At 35.2% G+C, this 22908-nt stretch overlaps 1 protein-coding gene and 1 pseudogene across 4 annotated transcripts in view; both read left to right on the top strand.

The window, feature by feature from the left end:
* The window catches only part of AP3S1 (adaptor related protein complex 3 subunit sigma 1), a 66738-nt gene that overhangs the window by 13892 nt on the left and 29938 nt on the right, over window positions 1–22908 (top strand). For all 4 annotated transcript variants that reach the window (XM_041760852.1, XM_041760851.1, XM_041760854.1 and 1 more), the window contains exons 2-3: window positions 10960–11051; window positions 14249–14360. In XM_041760852.1, coding sequence (XP_041616786.1) covers window positions 10960–11051; window positions 14249–14360 — 204 coding nt within the window. The remainder of the gene's footprint in view (window positions 1–10959; window positions 11052–14248; window positions 14361–22908) is intronic.
* LOC121494432 lies at window positions 2125–3534 on the top strand (annotated as a pseudogene).

Raw genomic sequence — 22908 nt, 5'->3', positions numbered from 1 at the left:
TAGTTTCTTTTTGAATCTCTTTTTATGCAGCATGTCCTCTGGACTGTTCTGTTTTTCTTATTCTTTTTCTTCTGTTTTCTGTCATTTTGCCCTTTGGCTCTATTGTGTGGTTGATTTTTTTCTCAACTTCATTTTCCAGTCTTTCCCCTGAATTAAAAAAAAATCTTAAATTTTTAATTTTCAAGAGCTCCTTTGAAAATTTCTGCATGTTGTTATTTTATAGTATGCTGTTCTTGTTTCATGGTTGTAATTTCTTTATTATTTCTCTGATATTAATGATAAATATTCTACAGTTCTCTGCCATGCTTGGTTTTCTCTGAGTTACTTTCACTCCATATTTTGTCTTTAGTTTTTATGTGAGAGCTGTCTTCAGATGTCCAGTAATCCTTGACTGACTGCTCCTGTCTAAGGGTTGTATTCTAAAAGCTAATTAGAGGCTCTGAATCGATGATCACCGGTTGCCTATATGAGCTGTACTTGATTGCTAGGCAGTTTAGCTGGTGTAAAAATGACAATTGCTGTTAACAATCCCCTAAATTTTAGTGGCTTACCATAATAAAAGTTTATTTTTCACATAGATTCCAATTTGGTGATGCTGATCAGCTAGAAACTTCTTCGTGGACATTTGTTGTTCCTGAGGAAAGGATCAAAGGAATTTCTGCATCTAGTTAACATGGGAAATTGTGCAGAAATTGTTATGGGTGAAGCTTGGATGGTATATTTTTCACAACCGTTTCACCTGGGAGGAAAAAATCTATAATTTGTAGCATTTACTACATGGTGATAGTACACTCATAGTGGCCAGTTTTCAGGCTTTCAACATGGTTTCACAGAATGTTGAGTTGTGAAGAGATAAGCACATTTGTCTTTCAGTTGTAGCCTTTGAGGTATTCCACTGGCCAGAACAGGTTTGTGTGGGTCTATGTTAGTTAATTCAAGGAAGAATGAAAAATATTGTTGAATTGTGTGTCTGGGAAGTAAAGGAACTACTTTCTGGTGAACAGATAACAGATTCTGCCATTGTTGGAACTTTGAATGTCATTATCTTTAGACTAGATAGAGATCCTGGAGAAGTTTGGCTCCTGCCTAGAAGGTGAAGAAGGCCTGGCTTAGGTATTCTGGGAACCGATTGAAAAAAGGGCTAGCGTCAGGCATGTGTACATTTTCCTAAACTCCCTGTTTTTGGTACAGTGTCTGTATTTGCTTTTTATTGGTGCTCTGACAAAAGACCACAAACTTAGTGGCTTAAAATAGTACAAGCTTGTTATCATACAGTTCTGTGAGTTACAAATCTGATATGGGATTTACTGGGCTAAAATCAAGTATCATCTCAAAACTATAGCCCTTTCTGAAGGCTCTTATGTGAGAATTCATTTCTTCGCCTTTTCCAGCTCCCAGAGGCCGCCCACATTCTTTGGCTCTTGGCTGTCTTCCTCCATCATCATAACCAACTGCATGGCATCTCTTTGACTCTTCTCACATCTTCCTCTGACCGCAGCCCAGGAAAGGCCCAAGCCTCATGATGAGATTAGGTCCAATGGAATAATCTGGAATAATCTTCCCAACTCAGGGTCATTACTTGAATCACACCTGTAAAGTCCTCTTTGGCATGTAAGAGGGTATATTCGTAGGATGCTGTCATCTTTGGTGAGCCATTATTTTACCCACCATGGTACCCCATGCTCTCCAAAGACCCTCTGTTTTATCTACTGCATGAAATATGTTTACAGACTTTTCTTGGGGATGGTAGAGGGAATTTAGTGGTCCTTCTACCTCTGAAACAGTCCTCCTTCTTTTACACTCTTTGCATCTTCTCTTCCACAAGTACCTAAAAGCAGTAATTCTTGAGCCTTTGGCTATTTTGTGATACAAATTGGGTTAGTTCTTGGGTTTCCTTGTCACCAATTTGGGATTAAGTTTTCTGAGATTACTTAATACTTGACCACTCATTCAGGCACTTACTAAATTTTGTTGCCCTGTCTTTCTTATTTTCCTTATCCTCGTGTTCCCTTAAAAAAAAAAAAAAAATCTTAATATTGTCTTAGCTGGGGTTTGAGGAGGCCACAAAAAATAGATGTTTTTATGCATTTAATCTACTGTCTTAATTAGGACAGAGCTCATAGCTTTAACTACCACACCATAGCCCCTTAACTTTATTGTCCCCTTTTTTTCGAGTGTGTCATGTAACCCAGATGTTTGATAATATATATGGATATGGATCTCATCTTCTACGTTCAATATTCATTTATTCAGTGTACTTATATTGATGACTCTATGCCAGCCACTCTGTTCAGCATTTCAGATTTAAAGAAGATTTGGAGAGGATTGGAGTCTGATAGAATTCAGATATTTACAAAGGAAATTTGAGCACACTGTCAAAAGTGTATGTTATGAATAGAAACAGTACCAAAGAAGCACAGAGGATCAAGGAACTCATTTTTCCTAGGAAAGTAAGAAAAGACTTGACAGAAGCCATCATCTTTGATCTGAGTCTTAAAAGAGTATTGCTAGAGAATAGGGTGAGAAAGTAGGAAAATAAGAAGGGAGTGCATGGTAAGAAGTTCAGTGTGGTTGAAGCACATTGTGTAGGGGAAAAGAAATAGATGATGAAAGCTCAGAGGTAGATCAGGATTCAATTTTGGAAAGTTTTGTTTATGGCCTGGTAGGGAGTTTGGATGTTAGGTCGGATGGAAACTAGAGTGCTTTAAGAAAGGAAGTAACAGGAGCAGTGTGAAGAAGAAGAAGAGGCAGGAACGACCCCTGGACTGGCCAAAGCCCGCGTGCCACTGCATCCCCACGTCCAGCGCTTACGTCCCGCCGCTGTTGCCACAATGCCCAAGAGAAAGGCTGAAGGGGATGCTAAAGGAGATAAAGCCAAGGTGAAGGATGAGCCACAGAGAAGATCTGCAAGGTTATCTGCTAAACCTGCTCCTTCAAAGCCAGAGCCCAAGCCTAAAAAGGCCCCTGCAAAGAAGGGAGAGAAGGTACCCAAAGGGAAAAAGGGGAAAGCTGATGCTGGCAAGGATGGAAATATGCAGAAAATGGAGATGCCAAAACAGACCAGGCACAGAAAGCTGAAGGTGCTGGACACGCCAAGTGAAGTGTGTACATTTTTGATAACTGTGTACTTCTGGTGACTGTACAGTTTGAAATACTATTTTTTATCAAGTTTTATAAAAATGCAGAATTTTGTTTTACTTTTTTTTTTAAGCTATGTTGTTAGCACATGAACACTTCATTGTTGTTTTGGGGGAAGGGCATATATCACTAATAGAATATCTCTGAAGCTAGATTGATAACAAGAGGGAAAAACACCTTCCCCTTCTAGTTTTGAGAAACTTCCTCTTGGCTCCCAGGAGGAGGGATTCCTTGATGTTGACACACATGAGCCACCTTGGTGGTGTGGAAAAACTAAAATTCATTTTTTTATGTCCTCTTCTCCCTCTCTGCCTTCAACATAGACTTGACTCCCTTAAACCCAGAGACCTGTTGGAACCTGACCCCATGAAATGGTTCCCAGTATGTCAGGCAATCTGGACTTTACAGTGTTACCACTGAGATGGTGTCCCTCAAAAGAGTTCCTTTTTTTAGCTTGTGGATCTTCAGATTGATAATTCAGCCATTTTCATTTCATTTCCTGAAAGTCAGGGTCAGCTTGTGAAAAGTTGTTAAACAACATGCTAAATGTGAACTGTCAACCCTCACTCTAAACTTTCCCTGTTCAGAGCATCACATGAACACTTCATTGGGTTTTATAGTGGCTTTCTGATTTTGGTAGTCTATTGAAGAAGGGAGTTTGAAAGTTGTTGTATACTGTTAACGATCATCTGCCCATGTCCTGCCTGAATACCATGATTGTTTATGAAAAGTGTCTTTAATAAAGATGGATACAGTTTAGCTTGGAAAAAAAAAAGAAAGGAAGTAACAAATACTATTATTTAGGAAGTAATTCTAGTGACATGGGTGGGATGATTTGGAGTGGAAAAACAGATGGCAGAGTATTTAGGTGGTTCTTAAATTATTCTGGGTTAGAATAGGAATCGGAGTTGAGATATTATCTTTGAATCCAAGTTTACTGTTGTTTCTTCAGTTGAATTAATAGGACTTAGTGACCCAATAGACATGGGAAGTGAAAGAAAAGGAATCATCAAGATTTTTGGCTTAAGAGATGGGGTAAATGGTAATGCCATTAACTGAGATTAGAAATATAGTAATGAAAATGGGTTTTGTTAAGAGGTACATACTAATAGTTAGAATAAATACATCACAGAGATGGAAAGTACAGCCTATGGAACATGGTCAGTATCATTGTAATGATATTGAATGATGACAGATGGTGACTACACTTAATGTGCTGAGTGTTAAACAATGTATAGAATTGTCAAATCACTTTTTGTATACCTAAAACTAATATAAGATTGTTCAATTATACTTGAATTTAAAAAGGAGAGAAAACAAGTTTTAGAAGAAATGTGATGTTTTTAGTCTTTCACATGTAAGTTTTATTATCACCTTATGGAATATAACTGGAGATGTCTGTAAGCTGGAAATATCTGTCACCAACTCAGAAAAGAAGATAGGCTTCCTTTAAGCACTAGGGATATAGGAGAATGAAAGATTAGGGAGATAACACAGTTGAAGCCACAAAAGGAAGTAAGGTAATCCAAGGGACTCCTTTTAGCTCTAGATGAAAACTAGAAGGAGATGGAGATGATCAAGCAAACCTAAGAAAGGAAGAGGGCAGCTTTTTTCTTCCTTCCTCTCTGCTTTGCTCATTTGAATATTTTTATGAAATATTGAATAAATGCAAAATAAATGTATATATTGAATATCTGCAAGGTGTAGGAACTAATACTTGAATTGCTGTGTGTTCACTATCTCCTTTAAAAAAAAATTACCAGTCTTTCTGAATGTCTCATATTCTATTCTGTTCTCTTTGTACTTAAGAGATAAGCACCATCTTGAATTTTTAAAAATCATTTTCATTTTTGTTTTACCACATTTTTGTCCTCAAAAAAACAGTTTACTGTTTAGTTTTACGTATACTTAAACTTTTAAAAAGTAGAATCATAGTATTTATATTCTGTGACTTGATTAAAAAAAATTCAACATTTCTAAGTTCATTTCTAGTATTTATATAGTTACAGTCCTTTTTATTGCTTTGTAATATTCCATGCAGGAATGAAACACAGTTTATTATACATTTTACATTGATGGACATTTTATATTGTGACTTTTTTGCTGTTACAAACAGTGCTGCTATAAGCAGTCTTGCAAACATCTTTTTGAATTTCTTTAGGGTGTAACTAGGAGTTGAATACCTTTGTCCTTGGGTATGTTTACGTTCAGCTTTTACTAGGTAATGCTGGTGTGTTTCCAGAAGTGGTTGTACCAATTTACAGTTCTTTTAGTATGGGTGCTTTGTTGCTTCATATTCTTGCCAATACTTGATATTGTTAGACATATATCTTCGCTGGTAGCATGAGTACTTAATGTTGTCATTGTAATTTTTAACTAGTAGGGTTTTTTTTTTTCCTTTTTTCTTTTTCTTTTTCTCCTGTGTGAAGTTGAACCTCTTCCATAGTTTACCATTATAATTTCCTTTTCTTGATGATTTCCTAAGTTCTGTTTTGCCAGTCGTTTTTATATTGAGATGTTTATCTTTTTCTTACTGACGTCTAAGTGTTTTTTATATACACAGTATTATTCCTTTGTCAGTTTTTATGTATTGCAGCTATATTCTTTGCGTTCATAGCTTTCACTTCTTTTTCTGGTGTCTTTTGAGCATTAGAAATGCTTGCTTTTGATATGATCAAATTTGCCAGTCTTTTTCTTTATGGTTAGCCTTATTTTGTGTTTTATTTAAAAGTCTAGCACTATTACAAGGTCATAAAGATACTTCCCTATTATATTTTTAAAGCTTTAGAGTATAAGCATTGACATTCATTTTTAACCAACCTGGGAGTGATTTTTTAGTATAACATAAGAGATCTAAAACAGAAAGAAAACAACAGTTTTTATTCTGGCACCATTCATGGAAATGTCCTTCCTTTCCCTTCTGTTCTACAAAGCCTACTGTATGCTTTAAACTAAATTACCTTATATTTGTGTGGGTGTGTTTATGGTTCAGTTCCATTAGTCAGTTTCCCTATTTGTGCACCAGTATCACTTTTTGTATACCAGTATCATGTTATCTTAATTACTGTGACTTTATAATAATTTTTACCTGCTCAGCAGACCCTCTTACATTCTACTCGGGAGTGTCTTGTCATTCTTGTCTTCTGATTTAATATATATGTGTTGGAGACAGATTCAGGTTTTCAAGTTTATCTGTATTGGAATTTTTGAAAAGATTTTTAAAATTTATTTATTTATGAGAGAGAGAGAACTAGCAGGGGAGTTGACAGAGGGAGAGGGAGAAGCAGGCTCCCCACTGAGCAGGGAGCCTGATGCAGGGCTTAATTCCAGGACCCTGGGATCATGACCTGAGCTGAAGGCAGACTCTAACCCACTGAACCACCCAGGTGCCCCTACATTGAGATTTTGATTAGAATTACTTTGATACTTTGGAGCACTTTAAGGAGATTGGTATCTTCATAATATTGAATTATTCAATCTAGTCACTATACATTTTTCCATTTACTTAGCTCTTTAAGTTTTTTTGATAAAGTTTTATATTTTCTTCACAGAAGTCTTGCATGTTTTTGTTTCACTTATTCCTAGCACTGCTTGTTTTTCTGAGAGTATTGTATGTGGTATCTTTTTAAAATTATGTCTTCCACCTGACAGTTGGAGAAGTTTAGAACTGCAATGGAGTTTTTGTGCTGGCTCTATCTTGTTATATTAATTTTAACACTTTTGTGTAAATTGTGTTAGATTTTCTACATGGAAAATCTTGTGGTCTGTGAATGACAGTTTTATGTCTTTGAAATTCTTTTATCTTTTATTTCTTTTTCTTGTTTTTCTTGTATTGATGACAGCTGATATGGCATTGAATAGGAAAACCATTACAGTTAACCTATCTTGTTTCTGATCTTAAAAAGAAGAAACTGTTTACATATTTTGTTTGTGAATATGTTTGCAAAAGATGTCTTTTGGGTAGTCTTAATTAGAGGAAGTTCTCTTGAATTTACCAAGAGTTTTTTTTTTCTTTTTATTCAAGAATTGTTTAATTTTATCAGATGCTTTTTTCTGCATCTTTTGAATGATCTATTTTTTTCTCCTTAAATCTATTAATGTAGAAAATTAAAATTACATCAGTCTGTTTTCTAATATTGAATCAACCTGACAGTACTAGGATAAACCCATTTGGGACAGGATATATTAATTTTTTTATTTTATTTTTGTATCTATGCTTTTTGGTGAGATTGGCCTGCAGTGTTCATTTCTCATATATTCCTTGTCTGATTTTGTGTCAATATTGGCCTCATAAAATAAATTGAAAATGTTAATTCTTTATATGTGCTTTGGAAGAGTTGTGTAAGATTGGTGTGGTCTCTTTCTTGAATCATTGGTCACACTTAGTGTTAAAGCCATTAGGGCTTGATTTATTTTTGGTGGAGAGATTTAAAATTACTGTTTATTCTCTTTATGGTAATAGGATTATTAAAGTTTTCCTCTTTCTCCTTAGGACCATTTTATTAAAATTTTTTTTAAGGAATTTTGCTACTTCATCTTAGATTTTTTTTAGCTTACTGGCTTATTATGTTTGTCATACTAACTTATTACCTATTAAATTTCTGCAGCATTTGTGACTAAGTCTCCTTTTGGATTGTTCATTGGTTGTGTATAGAAGTACAGCAGATTTTTGAATGTTAATTTTGTATTTTGAACTTTGGTAGATTTGTTTATTAGCTTTAACAGTTTTTTAATGGATTCTTTAGACTTTTTTGGATATATGATCAATCTGTCACAGATGTCGTCTGTGAATATAGGTGGTTTTACTTCTTTCCAATTTAAATGCCTGTTTGGGATTTTTAAAAAATATCACTTTATTATTTTTTTATTTAAATTCAATTAGCCAACATATAGAACTTACTTAGTTTCAGATATAGAATTCATTAATTCATCAATTGCATGTAACATCCAGTGCTCATCACATCACCTCATCTCCCCACCCATCTCCCTTCCAGCAACTCTCAGTTTCTTTCCCATAGTTAAGAGTCTCTTATGGTTTGTTTCACTCTCTGATATCTTCCCATTCTGTTTTTCCTTCCCTTCCCCTATGATTTTATGCACTGTTTTTTATATTCCTCATATGAGTGAAACCATATGATAATTGTCTTTCTCTGATTGATTTATTTCACTCAGCATAATACCCTCCAGTTCCCTCCATATGGATATAAATGGTAAGATTTCATCCTTTCTGATGGGAGAGTAGTATTCCATTGCATATATGTACACCACATCATTTCCATTCAACCATTGATGGACATTTCAGCTTTTTACATAATTTGGCTATCGTGGACATAGCTGCTATAAACATTGGGGTACAGGTGCCCCTTTGAATTACTACATTTATATCTTTGGGGTAAACACCTAGTAGTGCAATTGCTGGGCCATAAGGTAGCTCTATTTTTAGCTTCTTGAGGAACCTCCATACTGTTTTCTAAAGTGGCTGTACCACCTCTTTACCAGTTAGAATAGTTAAAATTAACAAGTCAGCAAACAACAAATGTTGGTGAGGATGTGAAGAAAGGGGAGCCCTCTTACACTGTTGGTGGGAATGCAAGCTGGTAAAAAACATCCTTTTAATTATTGATTTTTTTTTTTAACCTAATTGCAATGTGCTTAGAGAATATGGTCTTTATGAAACCAGTACTTTGAAAATTGCTAATCATTCCCTGGATTTTTTATGTTGTATTTTCATTATATATATATATATATGTGTATGTATATATATATATATATATATATGTATATATCATTAATATATTACTTAGTTTTGCATGTTTTTGAAATTTATGTTAGTGGAATGATTACATGTCATTTTGTTACTTGCTTTTCTCCCTCTGCTATAGACTGAGTTGTGTCTCCCCCTCCCCTGCCAAATTCATATGTTGAAGCCTAACCCACAATTTGATGGTATTTGTTTTGTATTGGGGCTTTGGAAGATACTTAGGTGTAGATGAAGTTACTGAGGGTGGGGCCCTCATGATACTAGTGCCCTTCTAAGAATAGACACCAGAGAGCTTGTTCTTGTTCTCTCTTCCTACCATGTGAGGACACTATGAGAAGAAACTGTCCTTAAGCCAGGAAGAGAGCACTCACCAGAGACCAACTATGCTGGCACTTAATTTTTAATTTTTAACTTTTTTTTTTTTTTAATGCTGACACTTGGGATCTTGAATCTCTAGCTTCCAGAATCATGACAACATAAATTTCTGGTAGTTAAGCCATCTAGTCTATGGTATTTTGTTAGGATAGCCCGAGCTAAGATACCATCTCTTTTTCACATTAAGTTTTTGAGACTCCTTCATATTGATGGGTGTAATTTACTTCTTTAATTTTTACTTATGATATTCCATTGTATGAATATACCATAATTTATCCATTTTATGATTGGTGGACTTTTGAGCAATTTCAGGTTTTTTTGTTGTTACAGTGCCTTGATGAACATTCTTCTACATGTCTCTGGTACACAGGTTAACAGTTTATTATGTGTATGTAATTGCCAATGTTCTATTATTTTTAATCTTCAAAAACCGTGGTTTCATGTCACTTAGTATAGTATATAGGAGTGGGAATGCTGGATTATAAAACCATTTACCGAAATGATTATATCATTTATCCTCTTACTTGGTGGGATGAGTTTCTTTGGCTCCACATCTTTATCTGTGTTTGATATTGTCAGATTTTTACACTTTGCTAATGTGATGCATGTGCAGTTATTTCATTGTTACTTTAATTTGTATTTCACTTAATTACCAATGAGGTTTAACATCTTTTCATTTTTTTTTAGGGGAGGAGGGGCAGAGGGAGAGGGAGAGAGAGAATCTTAAGCAGGTTCCAGGCTCAGCACAGAAGCGGGGCTCCATTTCATGACCCTGAGATCATGACCTGAGCTGAAACTGAGAGTCAGACGCTTAACCAATTGAGCCACCTAGGTGTCTGCAGGTCCTTTCCATTTGTTTGTGAATAATCATATTTCCTTTCCTATAAAATTCCAATTTGTGATTTTACCCAGTTTTCTATTGCAGTGTTTGAGCAGATGTTTTTTATTGGGATGTGAATTGCTTGGTGAATTTAATACTTTTTTTTTAAAAAAGATTTTATTTATTCATGAGAGACACAGAGAGAGAGGTAGAGACATAGGAAGAGGGAGGAGAATCAGTCTCCCTACAGAGAGCCCAGTGCGGAACTCGATCCCAGGACTCCGGGATCATGCCCTGAGCCAAAGGCAGACACTCAACCTCTAAGCCACCGAGGCGTCCCAATTTAATACTTATTGAGCCTATTTTTGGTCTTAGGCTATGTTTATACAACTAATATGGATACACTCTTCTTAGTTTGCATTTAAACTTAATTGGAAGCTCTAAACTTCCTGTATTTTCCATCCAATAAAATATGGATTAGCTACATGAATTATTTATAACTTTACTTCTCTGTTTCAGCTTACTCATTTATAAAACAATGGCCTTTGACTAGTTAATATCTAGTGTCCCTTTTACTAGTGTCTTTTATTCATCTGTCTAATATTTTTCTTTTTGTTTTTGGAAACTTAGAAATGTTAGTTGTAGCAAGCTATAAAATGTTGGTTTAGTTTTGGCTTTGCTTTTTGTTTTTTCATCAAAAAATGATGGGTTTTATTTCTGTGAGATGTGATATGTTAGCTCTTCACGGACCTCTCTCTTAGATTAATTTCCCTGACAGATATTACTGCCTTGTACTTTTAAAATTCTTAAAATACTGTTAAACCTAGAAATTTAATTCTAACATATATAAATTATTCTTTCTCAGAGTGAAGATACACAGCAGCAAATCATCAGGGAGACATTCCATTTGGTATCTAAGAGAGATGAAAATGTTTGTAATTTCCTAGAAGGAGGATTGTAAGTAAAGCATTTCATGGACATTTCAAATCTTTGACTATATGATTAAAATATATACTGTTTAATTGGTTATGGTAAAAAATTCCTAATTTTGATGAATTTGAATTAGATTAATTATCATCTGTGTGAGCTATAAATCTAACTTAAAGAAATTTTTAATATATACAGTCCTTTTTTAAAAAAAATGTTCAGAAGCATTTTATATAGAGTTCATATGGCAAAAATGCAAACATTACAGAGATGTGTAAAATTAATTATAAACTCAGTCTCCCTCTCCTGACTTTTTACTTTCTTGTGTATCCTTCTAGAAAATTAATTTTTCATTGACTAACATATAAAAGTATAACCTTAAAAATTACCTACAGGATCACACTAGGAATGCTGGTTTACATGTTGGTCATTTTCATGTAGTATCTTTTTTTTTTTTTTCTTAAAGATTTTATTTATTTATTCATGAGATACACAGAGAGAGAGAGAGAGAGAGAGAGAGACAGACAGACAGACATAGGCAGAGGGAAAACAGGAGCCTGATACGGGACTCCATCCCTGGACTGGGATCACGCCCTGAGCCGAAGGCAGATCCTCAACTGCTGAGCCAACCAGGTGTCCCTTTCATGTAATATTTTAAAGTTTTGCATATAAACACATTTAAAATAACCTCTTCTTTTTCATGACTAGAGGTTATTGCTTGGGGTAAATGGACCCTGTTCATAAAAATTTAGATTACATTCTCTATTATTATAAATAAGAATGAAATTTGCTTTCTGATACATATCTGTGTGCATGTATATATATACAAATGTATATAGGCAATCTGTATATAGGTAGAATTCAGCTAATAGAATTTTCTATTTTTAAAATAAATAAATAAAAACTAGTTATAATTAGCTTGCCAATTATATTATTTATATTTAAACTATTATAAAGCAATACTTTTAAATTAGAGAGTTCTATGAAAACAGTTTGCTCTCAAGTAGTTTTATAAGTGTTCCTACTCATGTTTATATAATCAGTTTCTTAATAACATATTTCCTCATTGACGAGTCAAAAACTAAACTTTAGCTAAGCTCCATTATGAAAAATGACAGATTAGTCAGAGAGACCTACACCTTTCTGTATTTTAATACATATGATAAATATTATGAAAAATAGTTTGGAAAATAGAAAATTCATTCTTACTTGACCATAAATTACTGTTTATCATGTTGAAAGTTTACTTGCATTTCTTATAAGGTTATGTCATGCTGCAATTAAATTTGCAAATACATACTTAGAATTTATAAATTTTGCTATTAACTCCAGACTGCCCAATTTAATAGTTGAAACAGATATACCTGCTTTGTGTTTTTATTTTAATTATACTTTATTTCTATCACACTTGTGCAAGAATTGAGCTGCCTTTTCCATTATCACTTTTCTTTATCTTAATATTTTAATCTCTCTTAGGGAACTTGTCATCCAGCACAGTGGTATGTGGTAGTCATGCAAGAACCTGGCTCTTCCAACCAGGGTATTGTGGGAACTAGAAATTAGGGCTTAAATTTGTGATGATTACTTTCCAAGCTTAAAAAGAGTAGAGTAGAAAGCAAACATTGCATCAGAGATGAGGTTACACATCTGATTCAGTCCTAGTTTTGTGACTAACAAACTGGTATTCTTGGTCAGATCATTTAACTTCTTATACCTCAATTTTTCCCTCTGTAATATGAAATATTTAAAGTAAGAGGATTTCTAAAATAGTTTAAAGATAAAATTACATTTTTAAAGGCAAAGTATGTACTTATGTTATATATTAAAACTCTGCTTTCTTTTAATGGCATTGATAGTCTTTTTGAAACTTATAGTTTTCAATAGTTTGGTCTTCTCTTACAATAGAGCCAAACAAAAGTTTGAGATGATCACTAAATTGCTGATTCAGGATGAAGTGAATCCTGCTGTTAGTGCTCTTTTTTGTGGCTTTCCAGGAACAATTGCATTCATAGTCTGCAAAAATCATCTGGTATTCTTTAAATTGCACATACGTATTTTTAATTGAATATCTTTTCTAGAAATATGTCTAGCAAAGTAGTAACTTTTAATTCTCCTCAAAGATCCTGCCCACTTTTGCTATAGGAAGACATGACAGAAAGCTGTTTCTCTGAACCTGTGAATTCAGTGTTACTTTTATACTGAGTTAAAAAATAGATGCTATTTTCCTGTGTCTTGTTAGAGTCTTCACTTAGCTTTGATTACATTTGGCCTTGATTTTTCTATATTATGTGTTAAGGATGTTTTAAGAAGGTGAACTAATTACTGTAAATATAACTATGAAATAGCTAAACTAGAAAAATAGGAGATGTTTGGAATGAGTCCGAAATTATTATTTTTAAACTGCTGAAATTCCAGTCGGTGTAAATAAAAATATTCGATGAAAAAGTTGAGTATTTATTATCTCAGTCTTTTATATTTATATTGCAAAATAAACTATTTTTGGAGGAGATTTTTTGTGGTAAATTTTTCTAAAACTTAAGAAATGTCATTTTTTTTTCCCTCCCCTGTTGGTAATCAGTCTTAAATTGTATCACTTACTATGACCCATGGAGTTAAATCCAATAAACACTTAAAATGCCCTGTGACCTGATTCCTGCCTACTTTTGTTTGTTTAGTAATCTTTTCTTGTCCATGCACCCTCTCTCTCTTCCTTGAACATATATATTCTATTCTTGATGACCTGGCCTTTTTATTAGTTGTCACCTTTTTATGAAATACTCTTCTGTAAATGTTTTCATGGCTAACTCCTTATCATTAGCTTTCAGCCTGAATGTCACTCTTAAGGATTCATCTTAGATAGTAGATTCATCATTAGGCATCATCCTATTTTGAATCTCTATGTAGTGCCTTCTACTCTGATCATTTTTTCTTATTTGTTTACTGTTCCTTACCCACTATCAGTACCTGGCAAATGATAGGTACTCAGTAGATAGTTTAATTAATGAATGAACTAAAATTAAGGACCAGCTCCTTTTACTTGTTATTTCTGAAGAAAACAACCATGTTAATTTGCTAAATCTCTGAGTTCACTTGAATGCTACACCTTTAAATTCTATGCCCAAACATCTTATTAAAAAGGTTTTACACAAATTGTCAGTTTGCTTGAGCTAACGAAAATTTGTTTCATTTTATTCCTATAACATTCCAATTTTTGTTTTGTCATTTAGGTTAATTGGAGGATCTGACAACAAACTGATTTATAGACATTATGCAACATTATATTTTGTCTTCTGTGTGGATTCTTCAGAAAGTGAACTTGGCATTTTAGATCTAATTCAAGTAAGTTAACACTATCTAAATAACACTTTTGGCATTTATATATTTTAGAACTTGTATGTTAAATAAGTTTTCTAAAATGATGTTCTGTTTGGTAAGAAATAGTAGATAGTGGATGAGTAAAACAGGGATAAGGGATACTGAAACACGTTGGCAAATTTAATCTGATTAAGACTAATCACAGCTAAATTCATCATGTATTTTTTTCCTGTTCTTATGAGTCATGCAAGTCCAGGAGTCGTGGATCTTTTACTGAGTACATCCAGATCTGATTCCCAAACCCATCCCTCTCTGCCTCCCAAAAATCTTTCATAATGCTCCTGGAACTCAAGGTCAGTCATAACCAAATTCCTCTTTATCTTCAACCTCTTTGTTAATATTGCCTGCACTTTTTTGCTTTAAATTGAATCTTGCTTCCCTACTGACACTTTCTGTAACCATCTCAAGTAGTAGCAGTCCTCCTGCCTTCTTCATATTGCTGACCCTTGAGGTATTTTCTTTGCTTTTCAATGCTTTTTCCAGATCATTCTCTTTTAAAATGCCTCCAAACTTTATTTCTGTACCACCTTCTACCCACCTGTTTCAGTCTCACATCCCCACCTCCTATTCATTGAGGATTTTATCAAAAACCTTCAAAGGTCTGAGGTTTACCCTACTTGCAAACTAACAATTTAACTACAGAGTGTCATGGATGCTGAGAAGACTCAAGACTTCTGGGCTGGAATCAAAGGACTTATTCTGAACAGTGCAAGCAATAGACACAATAACAGCATTTGCTTACTAACTGGTTCCCCAAGTCCCAATTTCCAAAGTCAACAAAGGGTGACTTTAAGAGGATCAGGTGATACCTATACACATAGTGGATTGAGTTATAGGAGAGGACCTGGAATCTTTTATATTGGACACTAATCATGTCTGTCCATGTCCTGGAGGAAGAGCATATCTTCCATGGGTTTAGATAAACCTACCCTTTGCTTTGGAGAGATACTCTGTTTTCCAGGAGTGTTTGCTTATATGAGCTTGCTTGCAAAGATAGTCTGCAGTGATGGCAGTCTGTACCTCTGCTCTCATTATATGCAGAAATGGCAGACTCATGGGGAATTGTCTCCTAACAGATTTTAGTCGTAGTTCATTGGCATTCACTCCAGTATTACTTATCTTATAATTCTTCGTGGGGATCTCTGGGTGGCGCAGTGGTTTAGCGCCTGCCTTTGGCCCAGGGCGCGATCCTGGAGACCCGGGATCGAATCCCACGTCGGGCTCCCGGTGCATGGAGCCTGTTTCTCCCTCTGCCTGTGTCTCTGCCTCTCTCTCTCTCTGTGACTATCATTTAAAAAAAAAAAATTCTTGGTGATTTCAATATTCAAAATTCATGGGGATAATTCTTCCAGTATCCCGGTGTCTTCAGGACTGGAGTTCTTCTTCATTGAATCTTTGCCCTCTACCCCCACCTCGATGCTCATTTCTAGACCTTGTTTTTGTCCAAACTGCCATCACTCTATAATCTCAACTGCACAGTTTCCCCTCTGTCTACCATGTCTTATCTTCTCATATCACAATTTCTTTTTTTAAAAAAGATTTTATTTATTTATTCATGAGAGACACACAGAGATAGAGAGGCAGAGACACAGGCAGAGGGAGAAGCAGGCTCTATGCAGGGAGCCCGACATGGGACTCGATCCCGGGACTCCAGGATCATGCCCTGGGCTGAAGGCGGCACTAAACTACGGAACCACCCAGGGATCCCCCTCATATCATACAATTTCTATTACTCCACTAACTCCTTGAGTCTGTTGGGACCTTCAGTCTTTCGAATCTAGCATTTTTCACTCTCTCTCGTCCTCTTAATGTCCTCTACTTTTTTTACCCAGCCTAAATTCCATCAATCATGATAGTCATACATTGTATAATTGTATACAGTCAGCTCCTTCTTTGTACCCATACTTCTAAATGTACTTAGAGAAAAAAATGTAACCATACTACAGGTCTCACCTCATATTTATGATGTCTAATCTGGATGAGTCCTTAATGCTACCCAGTAATCCTATTCCCCTGGTCCATCACCCTCCCAGACTCCAAAACAACTGATATGTTCTCCATTCTCAAACCTTTGACACTTCTAGTGTCTTGCTTCCTCCTTCACTGAGAGAATTGAAGCCATCAGAAGAGAACTTCACCCACTTATGTACTCTTATGGCTATAGCATTTCTCCCTTATTCTTCTGTATCCTTTTCCCCTTCGCTTCCTGCTCATTCCTACTAGCTGTCATATGTTCTGCCATCTTAAGAGAAGTTCTGTCTTGACTTCCCTCTCAAGCCATTGCCTCATTTCTTTCCCTCCTTTTATGTCAAAATACCTTTAAAGAGTTTTCTGTACACACTCTCAAATTTTTCTTGTCCCATTTGCTGTTAAATAAATTCCATTCAGGTTTTCAGCTCTGTTGCTGAATCCAGAGGTTCTCATCAGTCCTGCTTTATTTGATTAAGATCCTTTATTTACATTTACATTTTGAAATACTTTTCCCCTGGGCTTCTAGGACAGCGTACTGGTTTTCGTGGACCTCTTCAGTTGCTTCATTTCAGTTTCTTAGTCTTTCTTCCTCTTCTTCAGCCCAGACTATAGGAGATACAGGATCTGGCCACATGCTGCTCTCTGCACTGCTCTGACCACGCTGGTCCAAGCCACCATCAGCTCTCATCTGGACTATTAGAACAGTTTCCTGACTGTTCTCTGTGCTTCTATATCTTTTCCCTTTCATCTTTTCTTAGTAAAACATCCAGTGATACTGTTGAAATAGATACTATCTCACATTCTGAATTCTTCAGGGGCTTTGCTTCTCACTCAGAGTAAAAGCCAAATTCCTTACAAATGACCCATGAGGCCCCACAAGCTCTCACTCCCCCTCCTACTACCTTACCACTTATCTTGCTTCATCTACTCCTTGCCCTTTTGCTCCAGACCAGTGGCCTGCTTGCTGTTTCTGAAATACAGCAGGCATGCTTCTACCTCAGAGCCTTTGTATTTGCTGATTTTTGTGCCTAGATTTTTCTTCTATTTGGTATTCCCATTATTTCCTAGCTCCATCATTCTTTCAGGTCTTGACCCAGATGTCAGTTTTCAATTGGTTTTCTTTGGTCCTTTCTAAAAATTTTCCCTCTCTTTGACTGACTTCCTTTCTTTTTCTTTTTTTGTAATCCTTGGATGTTTTAAATAGCAGATGAACAATACTGATTCCATTTTATTTGATGTGTTTTTGGCACTTTATCTAATTTTTTTTTTATTTGGGAGAGAAAGAGAGAGCATGTGAGCACAAACAGGGAGGCGCAGAGAAAACTAGCAGACTCCCTGCTTGAGCAGGAGTCCAACACAGGGCTTGATCTCGAACTCTGAGATCATGATCTGAGCTAAAGGCAGGTGCTTAACCGACTGAACCACCCAGGCACCCATAAATTATTTACCATAAATTATTTACCATAAATTATTTACCTAAATCTTCTAGATAATCTAGATCACTATTTTATAGTTCTGAGATTTGGAGTAGTGATGCTCAAACTCACATAGTAGTAGCAGAGTAGAATTTGAAGCTAGATCTTTTTCGTTTCCCCATCACAGACCATACTTTCTCTTTAGCAGCCCATATTTTTTTGCCACTCTGTGGTTCACTGGTGGTGCACTTAAAGCTACCAAGAAAATTCTTATTGCTTTGCTCAGCATTGTCTGCACATTGATTCAGTGGGTTCCACTGATCTTTTTATAAATATACATAAGTGACAGGAAACTATTTAGATAGCATTTTCACCAAGATACTCATCTTCTGATGGTTAAAAAAGAATGTGAAGCTATAATTATGGATAATCAAACAGTGGATTTGAAAAAAGTAAGCATGGAAGCATAAAGGCATACTAGAAACTTTATTCTGATGAGAAAATCTCATAATAATTTAATTTTTTTTTTATTTTTTTTTTTAGATCTCCTGGTATATTATTAGTGTTTTTAAATTTATGCTTTCTATTTTTGGGAAGACTTTTTCTTTCTTAAAACATGTCAGTTTAAGGCTTACGTATTTCATTTAACATTATAGATTTCCTCCTAAAAATTTAGTAGAAATCCCCAAACTCAGGGAAAAAATGATATTTTTACATAGAAACTCTTAAGGGGGTGGGGGTGAGTCTGCCATATAAGTGATACTGCTTCAGGATATCTTGTGGCATCTGTTTTACTTGGTTCATATTTTTATTTTCTCTTTGTGAAATATGATGTGTAATAGCAACTTTATTATTTGTTTTCACTAGAACCCCAAAGGCCCATTAATTTGTTTTTCTTAATTTCTTTACTTCAGTTTATAGATAATTAGTTTTGCCTTGGCCATGACCCATATACCACATCAGTGTGTGTATCTACCCACAAAGCTCTAGATTTCTAATTAAGAATTTTTGCTAAATCAAAAGAAAACTAATGGAAACTATTTTTTTTTTAAGATTTTCTATTTTTTGAGGAATCTCTACACCAATTGTGAGGCTTGAACTCACAACTCCGAGATCAAGAGTCGCATCTATGTGACTGAACCAGCCAGACACCCAGTGGAATTGTTTTTTGAAGAGAGTTTTTTTATTTTTTTAGACCAAGCTTAGCATTTGAATGTCTTTTTTTTTTTTCCAGAACATCTCTATTTCTTTTTGGAAAACTAGATAATCATTGAATGAAGGAAATCTCAAAATATAATTTTCTTAAGTAGATTTTTTCCATTAACACTTTTGCATGTCTGGAGGCCAGAGATTAGTGAGTTACTACTTAGTAGATAACTGTTATATTGAAATTGACTTTAAACTTTAGATCTTTCTTTTAAATTTTTATTTATCTTAGAGTGTTGTGCAGCTTGTGAGTAGGGCGGGGGGTAGGCAGAGAGAGTGTGACAGGGAGAATCTTAAGCTGACTCTTTCGCTGAGTCAGAGCCCAATGTGGGATTGGATCTCAGGGCATGATCTTTGAGATCATGCCCTGAGTGAAATCAGGTGTTGAACACCTAACCAACTGAGCCACCAGGTGCCCCTGAACTTTATATCATTTTTAAACTGAAACATAAGAGAATGCTGATTTACCATGTCACTTTTAGTACTTTGCTATTTTTATCTTTCTCTTTGTGAAATATGATGTGTAATAGCAACTTTATTATTTGTTTTCACTAGAACCCCAAAGGCCCATTAATTTGTTTTTCTTAATTTCTTTACTTCAGTTTATAGATAATTAGTTTTGCCTTGGCCATGACCCATATACCACATCAGTGTGTGTATCTACCCACAAAGCTCTAGATTTCTAATTAAGAATTTTTGCTAAATCAAAAGAAAACTAATGGAAACTATTTTTTTTTTAAGATTTTCTATTTTTTGAGGAATCTCTACACCAATTGTGAGGCTTGAACTCACAACTCCGAGATCAAGAGTCGCATCTATGTGACTGAACCAGCCAGACACCCAGTGGAATTGTTTTTTGAAGAGAGTTTTTTTATTTTTTTTTTTAGATCTCCTGGTATATTATTAGTGTTTTTAAATTTATGCTTTCTATTTTTGGGAAGACTTTTTCTTTCTTAAAACATGTCAGTTTAAGGCTTACGTATTTCATTTAACATTATAGATTTCCTCCTAAAAATTTAGTAGAAATCCCCAAACTCAGGGAAAAAATGATATTTTTACATAGAAACTCTTAAGGGGGTGGGGGTGAGTCTGCCATATAAGTGATACTGCTTCAGGATATCTTGTGGCATCTGTTTTACTTGGTTCATATTTTTATTTTCTCTTTGTGAAATATGATGTGTAATAGCAACTTTATTATTTGTTTTCACTAGAACCCCAAAGGCCCATTAATTTGTTTTTCTTAAGATGCTTTATAAACCTCATGGAGTTGTTAGATCAGTGAATCAAAGTAAGCTAGTCATGGTTAAAACCATTCAGTCTCTGCTTTGTATTGGCTGTGTAACTTTGGGCAAGTTTTTTTTTACATCTTTGTCACTCATTTTCCTCATCTGCAAAATGGAAATGATAGTAATAATACCAGCTCACAGAGTGGGTGCAAGCTTTAAAAAAGATAGTGTACATGAAACTCAGGGCTGAATGACTGACATGTAGCTGTCAGTGGTTTTTAGCTGACATTTTCTTTAAAGCAGTTTTTATAAGGAAGGTATATAAAGTATATTTCATTAGTATGCAAACTAAATTGGATAGAGAAGCCTTTTAGCTTCTTCATTTTTATGAGAATTTATTACTTTTCTTATCCTCTGTGTTGTGTAATGGCTTAGGATGAATTTTATATGCTAATAGAGTTATCTGCTAGGAAATTGACCTAACTGGAGGAACTTGTAAGCCAAGAATTCTTAAGAGAGATCCCATGATCTTTCCTTAACTGCATAGGAAATTATGCTAGGTGGGTGCTACTGGATGTGGAATGGTGTACCATTGGGTCTTCACTGCCTTCCACCCTGCATCATTGTTCTCTTTTGTTATAAGAGTAGGTTTGAAAGCCTTGTTAGTACACTGCTTAAAAATTGGGCTATATTGGTTATTTTTAATAATTATCTGGGAAGACCAGTGGACTGGCACTTGGGGACCATGGGAAGCTCCAGCTCCACCATGGAGGGTGGGTTGGGGGAAATAGACCCCCTGGTCACATGGGAGGGTGAGTTCTGATGCAGTTCCTCTTGCTGGCAAAAGAGGGAGCCCTGACCCACTTGGCTCATTTTCCAGGTGCTTCTGAGTGAATGCTCAGGATTACTTTAGGAAAATTCTATCTGTGACACCATACTGTTACCAGAATATTAAAAATTTATGTTTCCAATAAGATTCACTTCTTATATATATGTGTATATGTGGGAAACCAAAGAATATTTCTACAATTTGAATCAGACACTGTTAGACTGATTCAGCACTCTTGAAATTCTTTTCCTGTCTTACTTTCTTTGAGAAGTCTATTTTCCAATAACTGCAAATATAATATTCACTTTGCAGGTATTAATATTGCTACTTCATGATAAATCCTTGTATCATATTTGATGATACTGTTCTAATCTACACATTTGTTCACATCTCACCTGCCCTTTTGGGAGGCATCACAGAGTCAAATTGGTGTTTGGAGTCAGATGGTGTAGGTTTGAATACTGGCTGTGTCATCTAATAGTTACTTGGAGCAAATTACTTACCCATATCCTTCCCAGTTCTCTTCTCTGTAGGTGCTGATATATATACCTACCTTGTCAACATTGTCGTAAGAATTAAGGCTAATGTATGTAGTTACCATAGGGCCTAGAATATAGTAGACATATTATTATTTAATTTATAGTGGTGAAATGAAGGAGGTGTTTTGAAAGTCAGGTACTTAAAGTCAGAATTTTAGAGCTGGAAGTAACTTAGAATTTATTTTTTTTCCTCCTTTAAGATTTTATTTATTTATTTTTAGAGGGAAAGAGTTTTCACACATGCACACTTGCCAAAGCAGGGGATGGGCAGAGGGAGAGAGAGAATCTTAAGTAGACTCTATGCTGAGTGTGGAGCCCATCATGGGGCCTGATCCCACAACCCTGAGATCATGACCTGAGCCAAAACCAAGAGTTGGGTGCTTGACCACCTGAGCTATCGAGGTGCCGCTATTTTTTCTCCTTTTAAAGCAGATTTGAGAGAGAGAAAAACTCAAGTTGGTGTTATTGTTTGATGTAAGATGAATTCCTTATTTCCTAGTACAGAATGATAGGTTTTCAGGGAGGAATTGGTCCTAGAGGAGGAGAGGAGCTTGGTGTTTAAGATTTTATTTTTCTTTAATTTTTTTTAAAACTTATGTTGAGATTATTTCAGACTTTAAAAAGAGCGGCAGTACAAAGAATTCTTGCATTTTATACCTTCACCCACATTCCCTAAATTTGACTTCTGTAACCACAGTACAATGATTAAAATCAGGAAGTCAGCATTGATATAATACTATTATCTAATCTGCAGACCTTATTCAAAATTTTCCAGTTCTCCCATGGATGTCATTTTTCTTGTTGAAGATATAATTCAGGTTACATATTGCATTTAGTTTTCAGGCCTCCTGAGTCTCCTCTAATTAGTCTGTAATTAGTTCTTCATTTTTGTCTTTCATGCATTCCATGTCTTTCAAACTGATCCTTCGAAGGATACTAGCCAGTTATTCTGTAGAATGATCCTCAGTTTGAGTATACCACAGTAGCTCTTTTCCATCCTTCACATGCATCATAGCAGGAGGGACATGATGGAATTTTGTCTTATTATTTGTGATACTCATTTGGATCCCCTGGTTAAGACAGTGCCTGCCAGGTTTGTATACTCTAAACGTACATTATCTCTTTGTACTTAAAAGTATCTCAGGGGTATAATTTTGAGGCCATGTAAATATCCTTTTTCTAGTCATATTTTTGGTCATAAATTTTAGCATCTCTCTATGATTCTTGCCCAAAGGAATTGGTTTTGTATTTGCCAAATGGTGATTTTCCATTATGCCTTTTGTATTGATTAGTTGAAATTATGTAAGGAATATTTTTCTAGGTTTT

This window comes from Vulpes lagopus, chromosome 7 (assembly GCF_018345385.1).
Source record: "Vulpes lagopus strain Blue_001 chromosome 7, ASM1834538v1, whole genome shotgun sequence".
Classification (NCBI taxonomy): Eukaryota; Metazoa; Chordata; class Mammalia; order Carnivora; family Canidae; genus Vulpes; species Vulpes lagopus.
Note: the sequence above shows the minus strand (reverse complement) of the source record. Positions and strands in the feature narration are given on the sequence as shown.